At 36.8% G+C, this 24,196-nt stretch overlaps 1 protein-coding gene across 8 annotated transcripts in view; it reads right to left on the reverse strand.

The window, feature by feature from the left end:
• The window catches only part of DLG2 (discs large MAGUK scaffold protein 2), a 1,965,529-nt gene that overhangs the window by 896,765 nt on the left and 1,044,568 nt on the right, over positions 1 to 24,196 (reverse strand). Inside the window, exon 1 of one of the 8 annotated variants that reach the window (XM_037042848.1) lies at positions 11,763 to 11,969. The exons of 6 other annotated variants lie outside the window; for them this stretch is intronic. In XM_037042848.1, the coding sequence (XP_036898743.1) occupies positions 11,763 to 11,840 (78 nt within the window). In that variant the 5' untranslated portion in view covers positions 11,841 to 11,969. Of the gene's footprint in view, positions 1 to 11,762; positions 11,970 to 24,196 lie in introns of those variants that run through there. One more of the 8 variants, XM_037042851.1, reaches the window with a different exon arrangement.

A 24,196-nucleotide genomic window follows, 5' to 3' on the forward strand; every position in this document is an offset into this window, starting at 1 on the left:
AAGTATTAAAAATAGCTTATTTAATTTATGTCATTTTTTCCCTAGAAGGACGTTATGCATGTCTACATGTGCTACCTCAGAGCACTATGACACCAGGTGTGCCTTATTCTAAACTTGGAAAACGGGACTCCATGCATGAGAGACATACCAGGTGGATTGCAAATCAGGCACAATCACCTAGGTCTGGAATGCTAAAATTCAGCAAAAACAGTGCAGAGGGTTAGGCAACACGGAAGAAATAAAAATGTTATTTGTACTGCAAAAGCACACCCAAGAGTTTACTTCAATCATATGCACGTGTTTTATTTTATTCTTCCTAAACTATATGTGAACTTCCCCAGCACAGGGATCATTTCTGCACCCTCCATAAATCTCAGCATAGTAGTGTTAGTAGTTGTGTACAAGTAAGTCTTTGTTAAATGCCAAGGGTTAAATAAGGGTTGACTTGTTGATTGACTTAAAAGGACACAGATTTTACTGGAATTTATGTTTTAGGGACTGGCCAGTAGTTAACCTAGAACATGGAGAAAATATGGCTGTGAAACTGCTCAGGACAATCAGGCGAATTGTAAGAAACTAAAAGACAAAAAATATATATTAATCCGAAAAGAGTTTAGATTTGTTTTATAAAGGCATAGTGTAGTTCATAAATGCTGGCAGGCACCATTTCATTACGCTACCTTTCATCTTGTTTTCCTCAAACTACTGGAGAAATGACTGATACTGAAAGACATTCTTACTTCTGCATCATATAAAACATTGCCATAAAGACCTTGAAAATTCTAGAGACATGCAATGAAAAAAACAGCTTTAATAAAATAATGGATCATATCTGAATTAAACATGATGTTCAAAATGTTACACTTGGGGAATTAACAGAATGTTATATGCCAAGAGAGCAAGAGGCAAAATGTCCTATAATGTCCCAAACCTTCTATAAATTAAATCTGAGAACATTAAAAACTGTGATGACAATAAAAAGGATTACTTATGGAATGAAATGAGAAACAGAAGCAGATTAGTGAAGATATTTGCCTCTAAAAATCTCAGAAGTATTCATCCTAGAGCAGAAGTAATAAAAATGGTTATTTCTAAGAAATAGACCCAAAGTGGCTCCATTCAGTTCACAGCAGGAACATCCAAAGTAGCAATTAATGCAACCACTGGTGTGGAATTGTTTTCCCAGTGCCATCCTGTTGGGTGACTTCTTCTTTTTTTTAATGGAAGCAGGGCTCAGAGTCACAGTGATTGTGGACCAATTATTTACTGAAAATCATCATAGGTTATTAATACCACCACTCAAAATACGAATACAACCAATAACACTTTTTGTGAAACAGAAGGAACCTATCAGCTGCTGTTTATCTCAGACAACAAGAGTAGCACCTGAAACTCCTTGAGATTTGACCATGGGAAATAAATGTAAACACATCCATCTCAACAGGGTATGGAGAGCTCCTGTCAGAATGGATCACCTGGTATTTGAAAGATCTGAGTTCACATTTCTAAAGTTTGGCCACTGACAACTGATACTGGTCAGGAAAGTTCCCAAACCTCCTGTTTCCTGGACATACAGTTTGTTCATGCAGAAAGACATGGGAAATATCGCAGCACCGTGGTTAAGAATGTGGGCTCAGATCCCGGAGCCTGGGTTCAAATCCTGGCTTATAACACACTAATTGTGTGTCTCTGGGCACACTGATTGACCTTTCTGTAACTCATCTGTAAAAATGTTAATATTATTTATCCCAAAGGATCATCGTGAAGATTAGCTGAATTAGAACATGTAAAAGACATAGAATAGTGAACAGCCCATAGTAAAGACTCAATAGATTACTATTATTTGTAAACGGAAGGTTCTTTTTGGTTCTAGAGTTGAGTGTAACATTGTAAGGAGCTCCTTGTCTTCCTTTTCTCCCCTCCAAGACCTAAATAGAGCTACACAGGTGATGTGATATATTCACCAGGTGGGAATAAGTGCCTTGAGTCATTCAGCATATACTGCTTCACTTTAAAGGAGAAGTAATATGCTTTGACTCATATTCACCAAACATAATCACTCTCCAGTAAATATTGCATGGTGTGTTTTAAGAGAACAGGGGTGTGGGAAATGCAGCGGATGGGACAAACTTCTCATAAGAATGATCTAAGGCTTATTTATTAAAAAGGAAATAAAAAACTTAGAATTCCCTCAATGTCAGCATATTGACAATTTGCACTTGTTAAGATGTCCTCCCTACTAATATCTTCTCTTGTAACCACGGGCAGAGGTATACATCTCCTCATTCTATAAGCCAAAATGGGAAGGCAAGTCCATTTTGAAGCACAGTGGAGTTGTAGAGTAAGAGTTAATGAAATCATTAGAATTAGAATCATTAACTTTTTCATTAATGAAAAAGTTAGTAAAAGTTGTTTGCATTCTTTCTGGAACTATGCAGAGAACTAAAATGAATGGGAGAGGGGGAGGAAGGAGAGAGGAAAAGAGGAGGGAGGGAGGGAAGAAGGAAAGAAGATGTGTTTTACAATGGACCTGATAATGTACTACTGTACATACAGTTTTTAACCGCATCAAAAATATTCAAGGGTGATTCTCACCATTTTTATTATATGAGAACAATAACAATTAGGGAGATACAGTTATTTGCTCATGGTCACCCAACTGATAAGATATTGAGTCAAATTTGAACTCCAGCCTGTAGTCTTTTTCTTCCATACTGTTGCTTTTGGGTGTGCCAACAAGAGGATTTATAGAACATATGGAGAAAAGTGGTCAGTAAAGAAGAGCTTGAAAACAAAGCAAAAGAAGTCCTAGGCTAAAATCATGTTCAGAGAAAGAGAAAGAAAATACTTTCCTTATTCTCTCAAATTTTTCTAACTACCACCCTCCTATAACTTTTTCCTCGCCTATGGCTCATCTGCCTTTATCCTTCCTGCACTAGGGAATCACTAAATTTTCTCCTGTTAAGTGAAATAGTTTGATGTTGCTACGGGACTGAACACCATGGACACTGACTCCCTGCCTTGGTCAGTGTTCACTATATCATACCAAGCTGCAAACTCTTGTGAAAATCAGAAGCCCTCCCTATAGCAGAAATATTCTCCTACAGTCAATATGGAGTGAAAGGTATGGGACACAAACCAATTCTGTTTGTAAATAAGAGTGATCTAGAGAAACAAGTGGTTATAGATGGGAAGAATACTATTTGATAAGTTTTATTTTATTTTCATACTTTATCAAGTTTGCTGAGGGAATAGTTGGCATTGACTGCTCTTTGGAATATGAAGACAAGTACAGTGTGATTCTCCAGAAAAACAGTGAGTTTCTTCCCTTTACTCTCTACTTCCTCCCTTTTCTTATTACCAATTTTAATAATAACCTCTCCTCATTCCTCATAAGAGCTGATGGCATTGATCCTGCAAAGGCTGGGTGTTTGTTGGAACTTACGTGCTTAGGGTAAAAGAGAACACATAACTGTCAAGTATTTCTCTCTAACAAGGATGCCTTGACCCTGGGCTCTAGAAAATCACTCCTCATTGAGCATCACCATATAGAGCAATCACAACACCATCGCGTATTAGTTTGCTTGGGCTGCCATAACAAAATACCATGGAATGGTGGTTTAAACAGCAGAAATTTATTTCCCCATAGTTCTGGAGGCTAGGCAACCCAAGGCAAAGGTTTTGGCAGGGCTTGATTTCTGGCAAGAGATTTTTCTGGCTTGCAGATGGTCACATCCCCGAGTTCCCTCACATGGCAGAGAGAAAGAGGGAGATCTTTCTTCCTCTTATTAGGTCCCCAATTTTACCGGATTAGAACTTCACTGCTATGATCTCATTAAACCTTAATTGTCTCTTCAGTGCCTTGTTTCCACCTGTCCACATACAACTGAGGGCCAGGCCTTCACTATATGATTCCTGAGGAGAGGGAACAGTTCAGTCTGTAGCAGATGGGATGAGAATCCTTCCTCTCCTTAACTAGAATTTTCAGATTGAGAAGGTACAATAAGTAAGCAGTCATGCTCCAGCACAAAGTTGTAATCTTTTGGCATATAGGACAAAAGCAAGTGAAAACATGACAGTTTGATGTATCATGATTGGTGTTAAAGAGATCTCTGGTATTCTGATGACCATTACCTGTTGCACATCAGTTAGTGGCTTAGAGAGTGAGAAAGAATGACAACCAAAGTTTTCAACCCAAGGTTAGCAAATGCTTCAGATTCCTTCTTTCTTCAAAGAACAAAGTCAGTAAAGAAGGAAAGGCCCTGAATGTCTCTTATCATGCTGTCACTTAGAAAGTAGATAGATTCTCCATTATATTCTTCTTACTCATGCTTAAATTCCAGGCCTTTTGTATATATTCATTTGACATAAATGTTCTTAGCTTTTTTTGTTTGTTTGTTTGTTTGTTTTTTGCTAAGCATCATGCTAGATGTTGGGAACACAAGGAAGAATATGATAAAATCTTTCCTTTTAAGCATTTCTCAGTCTTAGAGTGGGACAAAATTAGAATCAGAGATTGTTAGAATGAAAGGATTCTGATTTCAGATGAAAAGCTCAGGCCCAAAGAGGTTAACATATTTAGCCAGGGTGACAGGCTTGTTGCAACAGTCCTAGCTGACACACAGGCCTACTGACCTCTGTCTAGTCTTCATTCCTATACAGCTCAGAGTACTCCATCCAAGTCAATCATTCTACCAGGATTTATATAGGGCCTACTATGTGTTAACTGAATGGGACAGAATGTATAGTGATTTAACAACCTAATTGATAATTTAATAATTTATTTGGAGAAATATGACTGATGAAATTATTAGCAATTATTACAAGGTCTTATGTAAAATGAAATGGTTTCTCTACTAACCCCGTAAATATAATACATATGCAACTGAGAAGTGTACCTTATCTGGTTATCAATTTTATCTTTACAATAATTGTCATGATTGAGCTAATCTTGCTTGATGGAAGAGTTTCCCCTTCCATCTTCATCACTCGATATAGTGCCATGGAATACCAGCTAGAGGAAGACTGTTCTAAAGGTATATTGAAGATAAAACAAAAAAACAAAACCATGTTGTAACTAAAGTTCTATACAGTGGTCTGAAAGTAGGCTATATGGATGTCTGACTTCTGGAGGATCCCCTATGAGAAATCAGCCAAACAATTACTCTACAGGGATAAGGACAATTAGAGAAGATGACTGTTGTGTTGGTCTATCCCTCTCCACATCACTGGCTCACCTAAGCCAAGAGAAGTTGAAGAGTGCATGGTCCGAGTGGCTAGGGTGATAGTCTCTGTATTTGGCCAGAACTATCCCTGAATGCTGGCACTTCTACGTATGACTTTGGGTAAGTGCTTTAATATCTTATACCTCAGCCTTTTCATCTATAAAACAAGAGCTAATCATGGATTACCTTAGCAGTTTGTAGTGAGGATTAAATGAGATGGTACGTGTAAAGTACATGCATAGTGCTTGTCAATAAATAGGCATTACTATGATTCATAACAATTCTACAGTGTTTTTGGAACCCGTTCTCTTCCTCTCTAGTCTATTATCCCCCCCTCCTTAATTTTGGCCACTTCTCTGATCCTGTCCTTTCCCTTTGTCTCTCTCCCTGTCTTGCTAACAGCTGTGCCTTGTTCCCTGCCAGGATGGGCAGCAGTGTGGTCACCTTAGGACAGGTGTTATTGTCCATTTTCCTATGTGAATCACCTGCCAAATGACAGGGAAGAGCTGCAGGGCTGCATTCGGCATGGACAAACACCTGTGCCCTGTGTCACCACAGCTAGATGGACGCTGGCGCTGATGTCACGCTGCTGCTCACAGCCAACAACCAACACGCTCCAAGACTCAGAACCTCTGAGAAAGGGACCTGAGGGGGCAATGTACCCTTGCCTCTCTCCAGGTTAGGCTACTCTCCAATCTGCCAGGAGGCAGAAATAGACAAAGGGAGATTCTATCATTCACTGAGGAGTGGAGAGTCTAATATCAGGATGTTTCTTCTAATCTCTAAGCTAAAGAGATTAGCCTTTGCAGTTAAATTCATTTTTAAGTGTATCTTTCATAGAGAAAAATGAATGTGACATCTAATTCATGGTAAACACATATCATGTATACAGTATAATACACAGGGTATAGTATTAAATAATATAGAGTACTCTGTAAGTATGTGAGTACATCTATACACACATACACATACAGAGTGTTATTTACCAGTTAAGAGCATGAGCTCTACAGTCAGACATGGTGTCTTATCCCAGCTACCTGCTGGTGATGTGTTTCTGCTGTCGAAACTAATAATATTAGTAATAATCTCACTAGAACTTTACATTAGCACAGTTCTCGTGTCATAGAAAGAATTCACTGAAAGTTAACTGCTATTATTGTTGTTGTTTAGACATATAAATATATAGTAAGAATCCAGTAAGCTTTTTAAGCTCTCTCTTCTGCAATCTAAATGGTTCCTGTTTGATTATTGCTTTTAATCTGTTTCTTCTATAACCTTCAATTTCATTTTCCCTTTATTCATTTACCACCCTAAATCTAGAATAGGACATATGATGCCAGTTGAGTCTGGTTAGCAAGGATAAATGTATGATGTATTTTAGGTTATTTACTATATTGCCTGATGTCAACTAATAATATGATTTGCAAAGATATAAACATGATTTGATAGCAAGTGTGTAAACCTTTAAACACTTTATTTATATCAACTCATTTTATCCTTAAAATAAAACCATGCATTTTTTCAGCTATGCCATACTTCACTGATTTTAAAAATGTACTTCCTTCACATTTTAACATCTCTAAAATCAAGACGTGTCTTGCAGTTGACAACATGTTATAGTTCTATTGACAATTTTTTCTTAGTGATACATGAAATAATCTATTCAATCTTGCAACTGATGACAATCTAGAGTCCATGAAATAGGGTACAAGAGACAAGTATGTTGCAGGCAATCCTTAAGGTCCAAGAATTTAGTGAGCAAGATTACACAATCTTACTTTTCAGAGAATTCATTCTAATTAGAAATACAGAGAAATAAAAAAATCATTTCAACATGAGATGTATAACTACTGAGGATGCCAATAAAGATGGATCCTGAACTCATCGGGGCCTGGGAGGGTTTCTGGGTGAGGGTGATGTTACCTAAACAGGGAATGCAATAGGTGAGGGGTACGGCTAGCCTGTGGTTTGCTTGTCAGCCACACAGTGTAAGCAAAAGCTTAGAAGCTGAAAGAAGCATGAGCCATTCAAGGATTTGAAAGTGCTTTAAAATAGATTTAGAGTATCCATGGAAGAAGGACGAGGTTTTAAGACAGAAGGAAAGCAGAATGCACTTCCAGATGGGCCTTGCAGGCCAGGTTGGACTGCATTTTGAGGACTCTGAGGTTCTACTGAAGCCTAGGTGTTATGTCCATTTGAGGAATCAGAAAAACTGAGACCTAGAGTAGCCATAGGATTGGCTTTAGGGTGGATAGCGAAGATCAGTACTAATTTAATTCTCTTCTTCTGAGCCCTCCCCTTAAACTAGATGCTCTTTATGTTATATCAGGATTACCCAGGAAGTTATTCTCTCATTGGCTATACTGCCAGAAAATGTATTACTAGATTATCCTCCACTTTAGTTAATGTTAAATAATGTGTTCGGTTTAGATGGGAGGAGCCTTGAACCAATACGTTGGTTTTTAAAAAATTGTTTAAGTGCACATGGCCTCATTTCAGGATATTTGGGTTCAGTTACAACACTCGCATGTTATATATCACTGCCAAGTTCATATGTAAGTGTGTCTATTAGGTAATGGATATTGATGCCAGCCTTTTCTAAATGCATCATGCATTCACTTTTCAGGGTGCATGTTTAAAAGATACATGCATACATACATACATACATACATACATACAAAAACAAATGAAAACAATGCTGATAGGGAAGTAAAGGTTCACAATGTCTTTAAACTCTTGTATATTATTATGCCAACAGAAATTGCACTTCAATTTATTGTAAAGCTTCTTCAGCTGCCCAATTACAGTAATACGATCTTGAGATTGATGAAACTAAGCAATTTTAGTTGAAATGTGACAAAAGGGTATAATGAAAGACACTAACTTTATTATACAGGGTCAAATAAACAAAGAATAATTATTTGAATGAAGATATTCTATTCCAGCCAGCTCTTTTTGACTTATTACATTTAAAATAGTTTTGTTTACAGGAGTTGTTGGTAGGCAAAAACCATCCTTTTATTGAAAGAATAACAAAAAGCCTTTGGCTTTTCCTTTTTGGAAAAACCACATTGTGGATCACCTGGTGCCTTTGACTGGAAAAGGGAGTGCATCGATAATTGAAAAGCATCTAGGTCCTTTTTTGATCAAAGGTATTTTTAGTTTCTATAGGATAAGCAGTGAGTACAAATGTCAATGTTTAGTTCATGATGACATGACAATTACTAGCTATCTAAAAGAAAGAATAGGTGCCAAGATGATAGCTTGCTATACTAATCCAACTAAACAGGACAAATAGTGTGAATTCTTTAATAATAGGACAGACAAATGTCTATTCAAAATAGTTTAGATACAGTCTTATCTGAAATAAGGAGGCTGAGTTACAGGATAAGTAACTTTGATTTCATAAACCTCATAAATTTAGATTTTGATATAAAAAGAGGAGAACAAGAACAAATGGTAAACACTGTTACCACAAGACCAATACGTGACAGGGGATATCATGTGAGATGAGAATACTAGAGACTCAAGAAGTCATTTTTAGAATGAGAAACTCAAGTTCAAATTCCAGCACTGATACTACCCATTCTGTGACCTTGGGCTAGCTACTATTCCTCTGGGATTTAAGAAAAACAATTTCTACATCAGAAGATTTCCATGAAGATTAAATGAAACTCTATGCATAAAACAAGTGATGCATAATGTGTGTGAACAGGGACTACTGTTAACATTATTATTTTTGTGATTATTATTATATCCCACGCTTCTATTTAATTCTGCTGGCATTAGATGAAGTAAACAGTAGGCCAGGCAACCATGAACAAGGCGTACTGCATGTTTAGGGATGGCATTTAGGCTTGCACATTCCCAATTAGCTTTTCAATTAACCCCAGCCTTGAGGAATATACTTCCCAGACCATTTCTGAATGCTAAAAGAGGACTGATGAGCTATTATGGATGCAGGTTGTTTTATTGGAGTAGGAAGAAATGAACTATGCTACCTATTGCAAGGAGAAGCTGAAATTTATAGAGCACACTAAAACTAAATCACAATTACTGTCTGTGATACAGATTTACACCCCCCAAAGCTAAAATATGCCGTCACTCTATCAATAGTTCTTTTGCATTTAAGTATACTAGTCATTTTCTGAATAAAACTCAGTAATAATCTTATTTTATTCATCTTCCTTCATTGTACAATAAGCATGACAAGCTGTAGTCAGTAGCACTTTATACCCCCTCTGTGTTTGCAATGATGTGATCTCTGATGTTATAGTGACACTCTATATACATTTATTCAGCTTTCTGCCATTTCTTAACTGTCTTCTCAGTTAAAGTATATTACTGAACTCATTTTACAAACAGTAATTCACAATAGTTGGCTTAAATATGTCATGTGATATAATTAGGTACGCAGAATAAATCAACTATTTCCATTCACCAAGCACTGATGGAGGGCCTTCATTGTTCAAAGCACACCTTTTAAATTATTCCAGGAATTCTCTGAACACATTTTCCATGGGGAAAAATGAAAAAAACCGAGATGCCCTTTTCTTTTTAGTTATCATCACCTAGTACTCAAAATTAACTCCTCCTAGCTCCCCTGGCTAGTACAAGGGCATTAGAAATAATCGTTTTTCACTTTATCATTCAAGGAGCAATACTTCAGTTCTCTATGGTTGGTTTCCCTACTCTCTAAGATAAATACAAAATTTAAAACCCTTAACCCCACAGTGGTTTCTTCCTCTTCCCTGTCCTAAACATTAGCCCTCACAGAAATGAAAGAGAAGTACCAGAGTCCCCTTACTAGCTTCTTCCCATACTTAAGAGATAGAAACCTATGTTACTTTGTCAGATCAACATCTTTCAGGTTCTGTACACTAAATTTCATGGGCTGCTTTTCTCCACATTCAGGCTCAGGCCTGAATTAAGTGTCACTGGGAGATTCAACTTCTCTTTGCATATTACTGTGGCATAAGGCATTATCTCCCAGTGGTTTTCACAGTCATTTGCAGTCCCTGACAGCCCATATAACCTATAATTTTCAGAGGAAGAAGGCAGTTTTTCAAAATATTTGCTCCAATAAAAAACCTACTTACAAGTCTTTTTCCTTAAAAATTACTTGAGAAGCAAAAAAACAAAAACAAAAAAACACAAAAATCCCACACAAAAAAACAAACAAAAGAAAAAACCAAACAAGCAAACAACAAAAACCATCAAACCCAACTGTTCAGTATATAAATGGTGCTGGTACATGACAATTACATTTGCAGTCTTTTTAACTGTGATATATAGAATAGAAAAGGGATCACTCCTACCCCACTCTTGCCTCCCCCTCCCCCACCAAAATGCCATTAAATAACAAGTTTGCCATCATTCTACAATCTTCAGTTCTAGATATTCTAAAAGGTTACAACCCTGAAGTCAGAACTCCAGTGACGTTTTCTCTTTTCACACCACAAACAATTGTCTCTTGGTTTATCACTGGATTCTTGTTCATGTTATCAATATTCCTACTCTGAAGAAGCAAATGGCAAGTTAAATGGAAGGGACCTTCGCAATGGAGAGGGAAGACTGTGCCACAGGCCGACAAAGGCATCTCTGGATCAACCTCACAAGTAGATTTAAGGCAGAAAGGACACTGGACCGAAGATTGCATCCTTAGAGTAATATGAAAAATCTCCATTTCACAAAATTCTGTTACCTTTGGAAATTTCCCCAATTTGAACCCTATCAAACTGGGTTCAGTTTACCTAAATATGACAGTTTGGCCAGTGCTCCGAAACCAGAGGACACATTAGAGATACAAGCATATAATGTATCTTAGTACTTACAGGCCATTTTAATTTCTTAGAGAATGATAACTAAGGAGGTAAATCTACATAGAGGTTTTCCTGAAACAACTAGTCATGCTGAATAAAAGAAATACAGAGCCATCCTCTAAATGCCCATGACTATCTAATTACAAATACAATTCTTGCTCATTGTATACACTTTATAAATGATGGCTTTGCTGATTGAAAAAAATATCAGACACCCCTGTGGAATCGGGTCAATGTTACTGAGAGCCCCCATATGTGCTCCTAGGACGCAGACTGAGACGCAAGTACCGGACAAATGCTCAGGGATTTATCAGGTCCCCTTCAGAATTAAAGACTGTAGTAATAAAAATAATGCAGTCCAGCAACAAGTTTACTAGAGAGCTCCCTGAAGAAGCAAAAATTGCAGCTGCTCACGTGCTTTCACCCTATGTCATTTAAAGGAAAATTAAGTCTCTGTGGAGACACTGTCTCAATTGATGACACCACCAAGTATTTATTTAGAATAGCTAATGAATCTACTTAACCCCGTATGTTCCCCTCCTAAGTAGCTAGGCTCCAAAAGTCGTCCCTTCTGGAAGTGGCATGGACTACATTCCGAGCGAGAGGCAAGCTCTCGCCCCAAGGTAATCAAGACTGCGTCTGTGCTCAGACTAGCCGTCCAGAGCGGGCAGCTGGCGAATAGGAAAGGTAATCTTCCTCCCCACTTGCTCCATACCTTTTCAGATTTCGCCTTCCTGGCGTTGTGCACGAACCTGCGACCCAGCTTCTTGGCATACCAGATAGAGGCAAACATAGCGATGCCAATGGCAGAAATTCACAATGAAGCTGCTGCACTATTTCCCACCTCGGCTCAGAGACAAACGGAACCGGGCGGGAGCTGTCACTTGCACGCTGTTGCTTTCTCAGTCCCTCTCATGCTGGTTAGCGGAGGGAGAGGGTGGGAGGAGGGAGGGGTTGAGGGGAAAGGCGGTCCTGTTTGGCCAGTCTGCAGGTACATTTACATCCTGCCAGCAGGAGCTCCGGGCGAGGCGGGCGCTGCCTTCCCAGCCAGCTCACACAACCAGGCGGCTAAGTATCTGTCTGCAGTTCTTCGGCACCGTCACCACCAAAACTCCATGTGTGTCTGGAGGAAGGGAAGCCGCAGTCAACTCGTACGGGAGGAGGCTCACCTCCTGCTCTAGGCTCTGGCAGTTACACTCCTCGCTCGGCTTCCTTCTCTCCTCACAGAATGCAGTGGCGTAGTAAAGAGAGACCCACATACAGCCTCCTAGGTAAATCTGCGAAAACAGGAGCCGCCAGGCACAGGGGAGAGGCAGGGCCAACCACAAACCTGGCCCTGCGGACACAAACAGGTGTCCTTGGAGCCTGTATCCTGCTCAGATCCTCGGAGAATATGAGAATATCGGGCTGTTAAGTCGGCTGGGAATAGAGGAGTGCCGTCCTTACCCCTTCCTCAACTCCATTTGGTCCAGGGAAAGTCATCTCTGCTCAGCCAGCCTTACCCATAGCTTACAAGAGTAACACTTTATACTTGGGAGGCTGGCCCGGGACGAACGACAAAGTGAGCCAGATGAAGTGCACTCGCAAGTGCCTGAATAAAGGTCCCCAAGTTTTCAAACTCATTGGTTCTCTCTCACGCAGCTGGGGCCCCTTCTATGAACACAGGTTTTCAGCATGGGGACTAGGGAATGGGGAGGAGAGTAAATCTATACTCTTTAAAAATAAACAAACCTTGAGTCTTCTTGCAGTGATAGCCAGTGGGCTATCATACGTAGGACTGTAATACTGCTTTGGGGAAGGTAAATTTGGGATTTTTGTCAGCTCTTACACGGTGGTGCTTTGCAGAATTTTCATTTTTTATTTTACCAGTAGGTGCTTTCAATTTCACTTATCCTATTAGGGTTTAGACTGTGAGGCATTTAACAGGTAAAGTCAATTTTAAGGATTAAGTGTTTTGTCCACTGAGAGAGCATTTAAGCCTTTATCCTGAATACTAGAGAAAAAACATTACTGGTAAATCTTCCTTCCAGTGACATTCAAACAAAACTCAATCCAGTATATGTTTTCCAGCTGACCTGATAGAAATGCCCAAAGAATGTCAACACACAGATACTTGGACTGGAACTCCCTTCTCTCACTCTATGTCCCTTGAGGTTTACCTGCAAAGAGGTTTGGTTCTTTAGTCAACAGCATGCTGTTTTAAAAGGTATATCACTTATCCTTACAGGTAGTAAGTAGGTCAGTAGGCAGTATGGGATAGGACAACGGTGGTCAGAACGCATGTCCCTGTGCATCACCAAGGTAGCCTTGGTGCCTAAAAGAGTGCTTAGAAGCAGTCAGAGTGTGTTTGCTGAATGAAAGAATGATCTGGGTTCAAACCCTGACCCTGCTTCTAACTTGTTTCCTTTTTCTGAGTTTGATTTGCCTCATCTGTAAGTTAAGCGAACTGGGCAGATGAGTTTTAAGGCCCCTTCCTGCCCCATGAGTTTATAATTGGGCTCATGCCTCTACATGTGAGTACCGAACAGAGAATTGTCTGGCGCTCACCAGGGGCCTAGACTCTGGTAAAATGACTCAGTGTCCTGAGAAGCTCACAGTGAGTGGCACCCTGGGGGTGTCCAGATCCTCCTGCCTCTGCAACACACCTAGCTGCCACCTAGGGTTTGGTTTTGCCATCAGTTCTCACTGTTGCTGCCCTGTGCTTCCACTTCTACGAATTCCACTTTCTTTCATTTCCTTTTGACACTCTTAGACAACCCCCGAAGTTCTCCACATCACACCCTGTACTCTTTGGGAGAAAAGTGCCACGGAAATCCAATAAATAAGTAAACAAATAAATTAGTCCTGCTTTGTTTTCAAACAGATACTCAGCAGGAACACGGCTTACCTTAATATTGCCGAGATGCTGAAGGTGTTCATTATTTCTGCATACAAGTCTGTCTAAGCACAGTTGTACTTGAAAGACTATTCAGTTAACAGGGAAAAAGTAGACGAAAAGAAGGGGAGCAATTCTTCCTAAATTAATGAGTAAGAAAAATTCTATCTTTAACATTTTAAGATGGAATCACACAATAAAAAGGTGAGGAAAAAAGTTGAGCTTTCAAACTACTGATATGAAAGGGGGGAATCAAAGAATGTTAATTTACTCCTATGGGGCTGCCAGATCCTAAAATAATTTTTGCACTTTCTTCATAAGTTAAGATTTCCTGGGTCACTTAAACCAGGGCCTGGAGAGATCTTTGATGTTTGATCATTTTTGTTGGTCAGTTTTACTTTTTTATTAAAACTTTAATGACCTTCTTCACACACCTGACTCAGAGCCTTTGTAAAACTTTTACAGGATGGAGTTTTGAAGAAAATAAATTGGACTGCCATCCAAGATTATCTTAAAAACAGCAATAACAACTACTGGCCCTTAAACAGGCAGTTGGAGGTAGAAAAGGCAGTGCAGAGTAGGACATTCATAGTCAGGGGCCGTGTTTGTGTTCTGTGAATGTTTAGCATGATGTAGAGATTCAAAATATACTTGCTGAATGTGTCTATGACAAAGGAAAATCCACAAACTTTAAAGACTAGAAGAGTCAATTAGAAGCATATCCACAAGTTTTCAGTTGTACAAGTTTTTTGAAAGATGGACACCGTTTAATGAAATGATGCGGTTGCCATAGTTACACAATGCTTTTTTTTCCCCCCCCGGGTTTCTGCACAGGTGTGTCTGCTCCAAAGGCGGGCAGCTGCCATCGTAAATCCTAATGGTCCCTAACCATTGCTCTCCTGACTGCGATGAACAACTTTTGCAGTTATGCCACGTAAGGAAAACTAGTTTTTCAGATGCTTTCCATCTGTATATCATCAATACCTGGACAGACCTTTTCCTCTGTCATTTCATTTTTAATACCTCTCATATGACAGAAGCCTTATAGCACCACAGAGTTCGAGATGCAACATTAATGCTTTTAAGCAGCTTTGGGTTCATGCCTCAACACACACACTGTGTGAGCCTCTGAATTCTCAAGGTAAGTGCAATGTTTAAATCAAGCTATTAAGTATTATACCATTACATTTTCTGCCTAGCACATGAATGATTTTCCTTTTAAAATCATCTAGACATATCATAGATAATTATATAAACAGACTAAACATTAAACCTGAGAAACAAATACGTACTAGCTTGGAAAACTATCCAAGTCAGGTGTTTAATATACACCAAAGAAAATACATGTTGGAAGCATACACAAGCTAATGTACAAAACTAATAAACATTCACATATTTGTTTGATTTGTTTGCATATCTGCTATGTATATTGCCCTTTGGTTAACATCTGGTATTAGTGTATTATTAAAATAGCGGGTATAGGATGTACACTACAGTAAACAGTATTACTAAAAAATATATAAATATAACATTTAACTTCAGTTCACAGGAATGCCAAGATGGATATTAGTAACCTCTGGAGAGGGTTGAGGAAAGGAGACATAAAAATCAGTTACTTTTGCTCCATATATTGTGTATTATTTGAGTCTTCTACAATGATAATATATTATTATTTTACTTGTATGATTAAAAAAGTGANCTATCCAAGTCAGGTGTTTAATATACACCAAAGAAAATACATGTTGGAAGCATACACAAGCTAATGTACAAAACTAATAAACATTCACATATTTGTTTGATTTGTTTGCATATCTGCTATGTATATTGCCCTTTGGTTAACATCTGGTATTAGTGTATTATTAAAATAGCGGGTATAGGATGTACACTACAGTAAACAGTATTACTAAAAAATATATAAATATAACATTTAACTTCAGTTCACAGGAATGCCAAGATATGGATATTAGTTACCTTTGGAGAGGGTTGAGGAAAGGAGACATAAAAATCAGTTACTTTTGCTCCATATATTGTGTATTATTTGAGTCTTTTACAATGATAATATATTATTATTTTACTTGCATGATTAAAAAGGTGAGCAATACTTCTTCACAAAAATAGACTGATTATTTACTTTACATCAAACACTGGGGACCCCAAAATGAATAAGATACCATCCTTGCTCTCAGGAAGTCCTATATAGTTGGGGACACTGGTGTAGAAAGAAAGAAATTTTAATATAGAATGGCATATTACAGATATGTGAAAATTAAGTGAAAGCTCAGGAATAAAATTACTGTTTTTTGGGGGGAGGATGCTTTCTATATTCTACAAGCCCAATAATAAATGCTATCTATAAAAAGTGCAACAATTAGTGTGAATGTATATAAAAGTCAAAGTAATGGCTAATTCTATCTGCACATTTTATCTGTATGGACAATAGAAAAATGGTCACTATAACTGTATGTGTATATATCAAAACCAATGTGTACAAACTGACCCATTTACAAATTGATGTTTGCATAAAACTGAAACTCATAGACAAAGGCAACAGTATGGCGGTTACCAGAGGGAGCTGTGGGGGAGCAGTAAAGGGTAAAGGGGGTCAAATATATGGGGGTGGAAGATGATTTGACTTTGGGCGGTGGGCACACAATGCAATGTACAGATGACATAGCATGGATATGTACACTTGAAACCTATATAATCTTATTAACCAATGTCACCCCGATGAATTTAATTAAATATTAAAAATAAAAATGAAATAAAAATTAGGTTGTATTTTTCTTGTTGGTTTATAAAAATACTTTATATATTCTATACATTAAATCTGCATTTATTACATATGCTGAAAATATCTGTTCCTAACTTATCACTTGTCCTCTAAAGTTATTGTATGTTATTAGGGTCCTCAGAAAAACTTAAATGTACTGAAATTTATCAACATTTTCCCTATATAGAATGTACAGTTTGTATCTTAAAATTTTTCTCTATTCCAAGTTTATAAATGCATTATCTTATATTTTTCTCCTAAACAATTTAATTTTTTTCTTTTCCCAAAAAGATGCCCCATTAAGAAGTATATTGTGTGCAATAGGCATCCAGATGTCCCCGTGTGTATGGACGCACAGCCGTTGTCGTCCTCCCTGCCCTCCCTCCCTCCTTCTTCCCTTCCTGCCTTTGCTCTTTTTTTCTGCTAGTATATAAAAATGCTATTTCTTTTACTTTCTGCCTTGTAATGTTGCTAAGTCATACGTCTAGATCATATGTGTATGCAGATAATTGTTCTTGGTTCTTGTGTGATTGCTCTATTTTTATTTACATGTGTCAATATTACATTACGTTGATTGCTATGCTTTGCAATAAATTTTGATACCCATTTCATTTGGTCTATCTCTTCAACTAAATCTTTATAAAGTTGTATATTATATGCCCACCAATCTATGTTACCATTTTATAGTATTTTAGTACTATCCATAATAGCGTATATTCCCCCACACCTCCTATTATATCTTGTAGTAGTTCTATTTCTCGCCAAATCTGTCATTATTATCATCTCCATTAGTTATCTTTTTTACAATTAAAGGTTACTAAAACTAACTCCACATGTTGTCAGCTTATTTTCTCATCATTATTTTTAGCAATCCAATCCTTCTAAATGTCTTCTTTATCCAAGTATGTATTTTAATACTTATTTCTTCAAAAATCTGTGATGACCTTTTAATATATTTCCTGAACTGTCTACATTCACCTTAGAGTTTGAAGGATAGCATAGGCAAACAGAGATCTTTAGAGTGACAATTATTTTCCCTCGGCACTTTGAAGATATCTCACACGGTCTTCTGGTATCTACGTATTTTTATGATAAGGTGTCTGCTGTCAATCAAATTGCTACAGTGTAAGGAATGCCTCTTTTCTATGTTTGTTTGAAGATTTTTTTTTAGTTGTTTAACTGCATTTTCAATACAATATTTTTCTAAAATTCTGCTTGGAATTCACTATCATTCTTTAATTTGGTGAGTTATAAAAAACTCATTATCTTTTCTAATATTCTTCTCTCTCATTCTCTCAATTGTTTCTTTCTAAAATCATGTTACAGTTTTCCTAGACCACTTCATTTTATGCATCCTATTGCCTCATATGTATCCTACTATTCTTTTTCTGTGTTTGCTGTTTTCATGGTTATATCCTCAGATCCAATTATTATTTTATTTTAAGTTTTAATCTACTGTTTACCTATCTAAGAAGTATTTCTTTTAAATTATTATTTTTAAATTTCTAAAGATTCTATATCTCTCTTTTTAATCTACCTAGTCTTTTATCACAGTTCTCTGTTCTTTTATTAAGATTTTTATTCCATTCTGTATTATATTTTTAATTTAAAACATTTAATTTGTAGTGTTTATCTGGTATGCATATGACCTAATTTTCTTGGAAGTCCAATCATGCTGATCCCACTCATGGTGGGTAGTCTCTGGAAGTCATGGCGCATTTTTACTCTGAAATATTCTTTAATAAGATACAGCGTTCTGTGGGAGTCCCAGGGACCTGGAGTTGTGCGATTGCTGGTACAGACTAATTTTGCACATTTGCTAGTTGCTGGGAGATTTCACTAATTCAGAAGCCATTTTGTCATCAATATTTGGTTTAGCGTTAGTCTTTCCACATTAAAGGGCTAAATATAGTTTTTATTTTCCTTTTTCACTCATAATAGAAACATGCTTTCTTATTGTTTTGGGAGTATAATAAAGTTTTTTAGAAGCTCTTTCATTAAATGACAACATTTTAAACTTTTGAGTTATAGGCAAGTATTTCAGTTTCACTTCTCTTCCTTGGATGATTCTAAGGTCAACTGTCTTGCTCTGTATGAGCATCAGAACCTCACATTATTATCTCATGGGCCCTCAGTGAGTGCCACATACCCCTGCGATACCATAGTCAGCTCAGGAACTCACTGTACTGGCAGTCGCTTTATACAAACTCAACCAAGTCAAACTGGCATTAACCCAGAAACAAACTAGAATTTCATTGGCCTGCACATGAGGTTTTAGTACTTGATTATTAGCATGTCTGATAATAAGATTTGTTGTAAAATAAATGTTTTTACCTTTATTTTACAGAAAATAAATGTAGAATGTTTCATGCAAAAGATTCTGGGAAGTCACCTAATTAAAACACTATTTGAAAGTCACTATCATATAATAATTAATTACCTAAAGTTAGTAGTAAAGTAGATGACTACCACATTTGCCACCTTTGACAATTAAAGTCAAATGTATATAATGGGGTAATAATGTAAACCATTGTGTTGATTATAAGTATCAAATCAAATAATACATTTAAAGTATTTAGACCTATACCCGGCATACATTATGGGTACAATAAAAATGTCTTTTATATATTTATTCATTCTTTAATCTTCAGAGAAGACAAAAAGCACAACAATTCAGAGAGAAAACGTGTGTTTACTATTGTGAAGGAGTGAAGAATGCTTTTTAAAACTCTATGTTTGCATTTAACCATCCTCACTGTTAAGACGAGCATGGTTAAATCCTACCTTCTCTTTCAAAATTAGTTAAGACAACCGGTAAAAATCTTTCATAAATATGTCTCTTTTGAGAGACAGATGAATATTTTCTTAAAGTTTTTGAATATTTTTTAAAAAATTTTGAAAGTCTTCTCGGAGCTTCCCTTCTTTCTAAAAATCTTTCAAAATAAAGAAAACTAAAATTGATCCCAAACCTCTAGAATTCTGGATCCACATGCTGCAATTTGCCCATGTGCTTACAATTAGAGATATGCTACAGCTGAGGCTGTAAACTGAGAAGGCAATGGCTATCAAAGGAATGCAGAGCTGAGTGGATACAGGTAAGGAGCAAATATCACGCCAGAAGACAAGGAACAATGGGTATCTAATGAAACATGCAAGGACATTGACTTGGAGTAAAAAAAATGCAGTAAACATAGTTTTCCTGAAATAGCTATGCGATGCTAAAGGAAGCATAGTTGAATAATTTTGTTACAGAGGATTCAATTGAATTTCTTCAAATTTACATGCCTCACCAAAACATGCCACAAACAAAAACATTTAAACAACACATTTGACCTGAGCCTTTTTGGCATGGGGACTTTCTCATCAATTATAATTCAGTTAGATAGTCCGGTATCCTAGCTATCTCAACAACATTGTTTCTATCCATAGAGGGGGTGTGTTAATTTGAGAGTTGTCTCAATACTCAGTTTTATTTTTATTTTTACCAGTTGTCTTCCCTCTATATGTTGGGCTATATAATCAATTTTAAAACTTCCCCTTAAAGTCAAGTAATCTATTAGTCTATGACATCATGGCCCAAGAATTGATGGGTAAAACAATTACTGTATTTTTCAGACCACAAGACACACCTAGGTTTTAGAGGAGGAAAATAGGGAAAAATTTTTGAAGCAAAAAATGTGGTAAAATATTTAATAACATAAGTAACATAATATTTCACCAATGTAAATATAAACAGAACTCAACAGCACCATTAACAACCATTATTCCTCCCAAATTTGGGGTTGTGGCGAGTGTGTCTTATGGTCCAACAAATATAGTGTCTTTTAAGTCCAATGGCCAATTTTTGATGAAGTTGTAGTCTTGCCACACTATCTTCTGGGACTTTACAAAAGTATTTGGTTTCCCTGACACACCCTGGGTACTTGTATCTTTGTGAATGCTATTTACTCTGCCTTGGGTCCTAATCTTCCATTTTACTTCCTGCTCTCTGTCATTTACTTGTGAGAAATTCTTACACATTTTTTGAGATCTGGCTCAATAATTCTCTGTGAAACCTCTCCTGATCCCTCCAGACAGTGCCCATTTTTTCTATTGCACTAAAACTAGTGTTTCCTGTTACGCTTTGTCTCAGGTTTAGTTGTTACTACATGTTTGTGATTACTTTGAACTCAAATGTTTCCCCCTAAATAACAATTCAAGAAAATTCATATGCCTTATTTATTTTTGTATCCTCAGAGATCTACATAGTCTTTTGCACATGGCAGGCACTTAGAAAATATTTGAATAGCATAATAGTTATTTGCTGAATGAATGACCAAATGAATGAGCACATCACTTGAATTAAACTGCTTCATATTCCTGGAAGAAGAAAAGGCAGCACTATATGGACATATTAAGCATTTATATGACCCTTTATTTGTATTTTTACTTCATATTCACCATCATACTAAAAGAGATAAATCAAAGTCATTGTAAGGAAGGTTCTAAGTGCTTTGAAAAACAATGATTTAAAAGTAAACTAATGAGACTTGTTGATTCGTGGTATACCAGCTGTCAATTGTTTGACCTTGTCATTCCCCCACTTCCACAGATAAATACAGGATATCTTTTACAAAATTGTATAAATAAGATCATACTTATAGGTAAATAAGTAAACTCCCTCCTTTATTTCCTTAAAAATAAGACATACCAGTGAATATATTCAAACCATTCATTTTTCTTCCTGCCACCTACATAAAACAGAAACAACAGCTGCTGAAATCCTCAGCACAAATGCCTTTAACAGATAGTGTTGCTGAAAATCTTCCTGATATTAATTGCAATCTCTCTTCATCTTAAAGAATATATACAGTTTAAAGAAAGTGTAATATTATCCTTCGCGGCTAAATAGGGAGAAAAGGAAGGAGGCGACTTGGTAGGTAGCATCTAAAATGAAAATATTTTGTCTTTAAGATAAAAATTTTCCCACTAAGGTACTTAACATACCTTATCTCAGTATTTATTTACCTGCTAACTCTTTGTTATTTATTTAGGTTATTTTAAACTTGACTCACTTTTGAAACGTGTTTAATTTAAAAGACAATTTATTGCCAGAATCAACAAAAATAAGGCTCATTATCCACAAATAAGTAATCTACAATGAAATACAATAAAATAGACTAAAATAGAATACTCTTATCTGAAGTATATTGGAAAAAGAATCATGTTAATACAATTAAAAAGTGAAATAAAAATGAGAAATAATTTAAAAAGTATAATTGAAAAGAGAATTAATGTTATATATTCTAGTTACAAATTGTTTCTTTTCAATATTTCTCAAGTACCATCTTAAGTATACTACACTTTGGAAAATATTCCCATGTCATTTAATCATTTCAAAAAATCTCTGAGTCAGATAATATCTTCTTTTTATAAATTAAGAAAGTACATCTAAGAAATTAAGTAATTTATCCAACCTCATACTCTCCTAGAAGAAACAAGGCTTTAATCAGGGTTCCCCTTCATTCATTTCTCAATTTTCAAAACATGTCTGATCTTCAATACCCCTACCTTTTAGACATAGTGTAACAATATGAGAAAAAAACATGCAATGGCTTGTGGTGAAATAAAAATACATGAAATGAAGAAGGGGCAAGTGCCATGAGTTCAGGTAGCACTCACTAGCCTATGGGTGGAGTGGGAAAGGTGGGCTTTCTACAAGCCAGAAAATTTGAGTTGGGCCAGAGAAAACAGGTCAAAACACAAAGTATGTTTATGTACCAGAGGAAACAGCGTGAATAAAAGTAAAAATGTTGGACATCATGCGATGTGTTTGAGGAACAGTGGAAAATCCGAATGAAAAGGCTACAGCCATACTGTAGTCAAACAAATGCCAGTCAATGCTTAGTCATGGCAAATATGGTCCGAGCTGGGGATTCGGGAGAATGACGGCACTCATGGAGCTAACGGGGTCTTTCTTGACTAGTGTGATGGTGGTAGGAAACATGGGTAAAGAGCAATATAGGAAGCATTCTTTCTTGACACCCTAGACTCACACCATTAGCACAGTACATTGCTTTTCACAATATTTCTCAAACTGACAATTATCTATTTTGTATATGTAATTAAATCATTTTTTAACCCTGATGATTTCTTTTATTGTCAGTGGTTTCCAGGTGAGGGCTCTAAATTTTCTTTCTGAACTCTTCTAAAGCAAATGATTTTTAAAATAAGCGGGAAGGGAAATACAGGAAAAATAAATAAATGGGACTGCATCAAACTAAAAAGCTTCTGCACAGCAAAGGAAACTATAACAAAATGAAAGAGAACCCACTGTATGGGAGAACATATTTGCCAATGATACCTCTGATAAGGGGTTAATTTCCAAAATATATAAAGAAATTATACAACTTAACACCAGGAAGACAAACATCTATTTTTTTAAAGGCAAATGATTTGAATGGACACTACTCCAAAAAGGACATACACCAATAGACATGAAAAAAAAGCTCAAACAAAATAAAGCCAGAGACTTGCACTCATGGAACAGGGAAGATGATGCATCTCAGAGGGGCAAGGTGGGAACTGGATGAGATTATACATGCATTCGCACGAAGCCCATGGACACACAGCCAAGTGGTGAAGGCCAGGGATGGGGAGGCTGGGTGAAGAAGGGGAAAGGGGAGGGGGAAAGGGACGGCACCTGTAATAGTGTCGATAACAAAAAATGAAAAAGGAAACGCTGTTGCAAATAATCTGATATTTTCTACTTCAGTGTATTCTAGGGATTTTAATCTATGCCTTGAAGGTTTTCACATTCATATAAAACAGAGGAGTAGAGATGGTGTGTTAACATTTAAATATGTTCAAGTTGCAATAATCCCAGAAGAGGCAGGATATATATGTCTGGTAAGCAATATGACAAAAAAAATCCTTCCTCCTTTCAGCGGTTTGTTCAACACTTACTTGAGTGTTACTATTCTCCAGCCATGTTTTCTAAGCTATGGGATAAAATGATGAACTAAACAGACAACAATCCCTAACATCTGGAGCTTACATTTTAGGGTAGGTAAGAGATCATAAGAAAGATTATAGTGGGCTATACATGTTAATTACATTCATATACAGTTCATTAAATATTGATACATGCCAAAGAAAAAATAAAACAGGTACATGGAATAAAAAAGTATAGAAAGTGATTAAATTTTTTTTATAAGTTGATTAAGATAAATCTTAATGAAAAGTAACTTGAGTCAAGATTGTAAGGAAATGAGATTAAGCCAAAAGGACATCTGAGGAAAGAATATGCTATGTGAAGGCCTTAAGGAGGGACCTAGGGCTGGTTTGATGACAGTAAGGAGTCACTGTGGCTAAAGCAGAGTGAGAAGAAAGATGGTCCAGAATGAGGTCAGACAGAGAGAGGAGTGAAGGGGGAAGATGTAAAGCAGATCTTGTAGACCTCATAGCTGTTGTGGGCTCTAGGCTTTTGCTGTGAATGAGGTAGGAAGCAATTTCAGAGTAGTAA

The sequence above is a fragment of the Sturnira hondurensis genome, unplaced genomic scaffold (genome assembly GCF_014824575.4).
Source record: "Sturnira hondurensis isolate 20B ecotype Veracruz unplaced genomic scaffold, ASM1482457v3 Scaffold0003801, whole genome shotgun sequence".
NCBI classification, from domain to species: Eukaryota; Metazoa; Chordata; class Mammalia; order Chiroptera; family Phyllostomidae; genus Sturnira; species Sturnira hondurensis.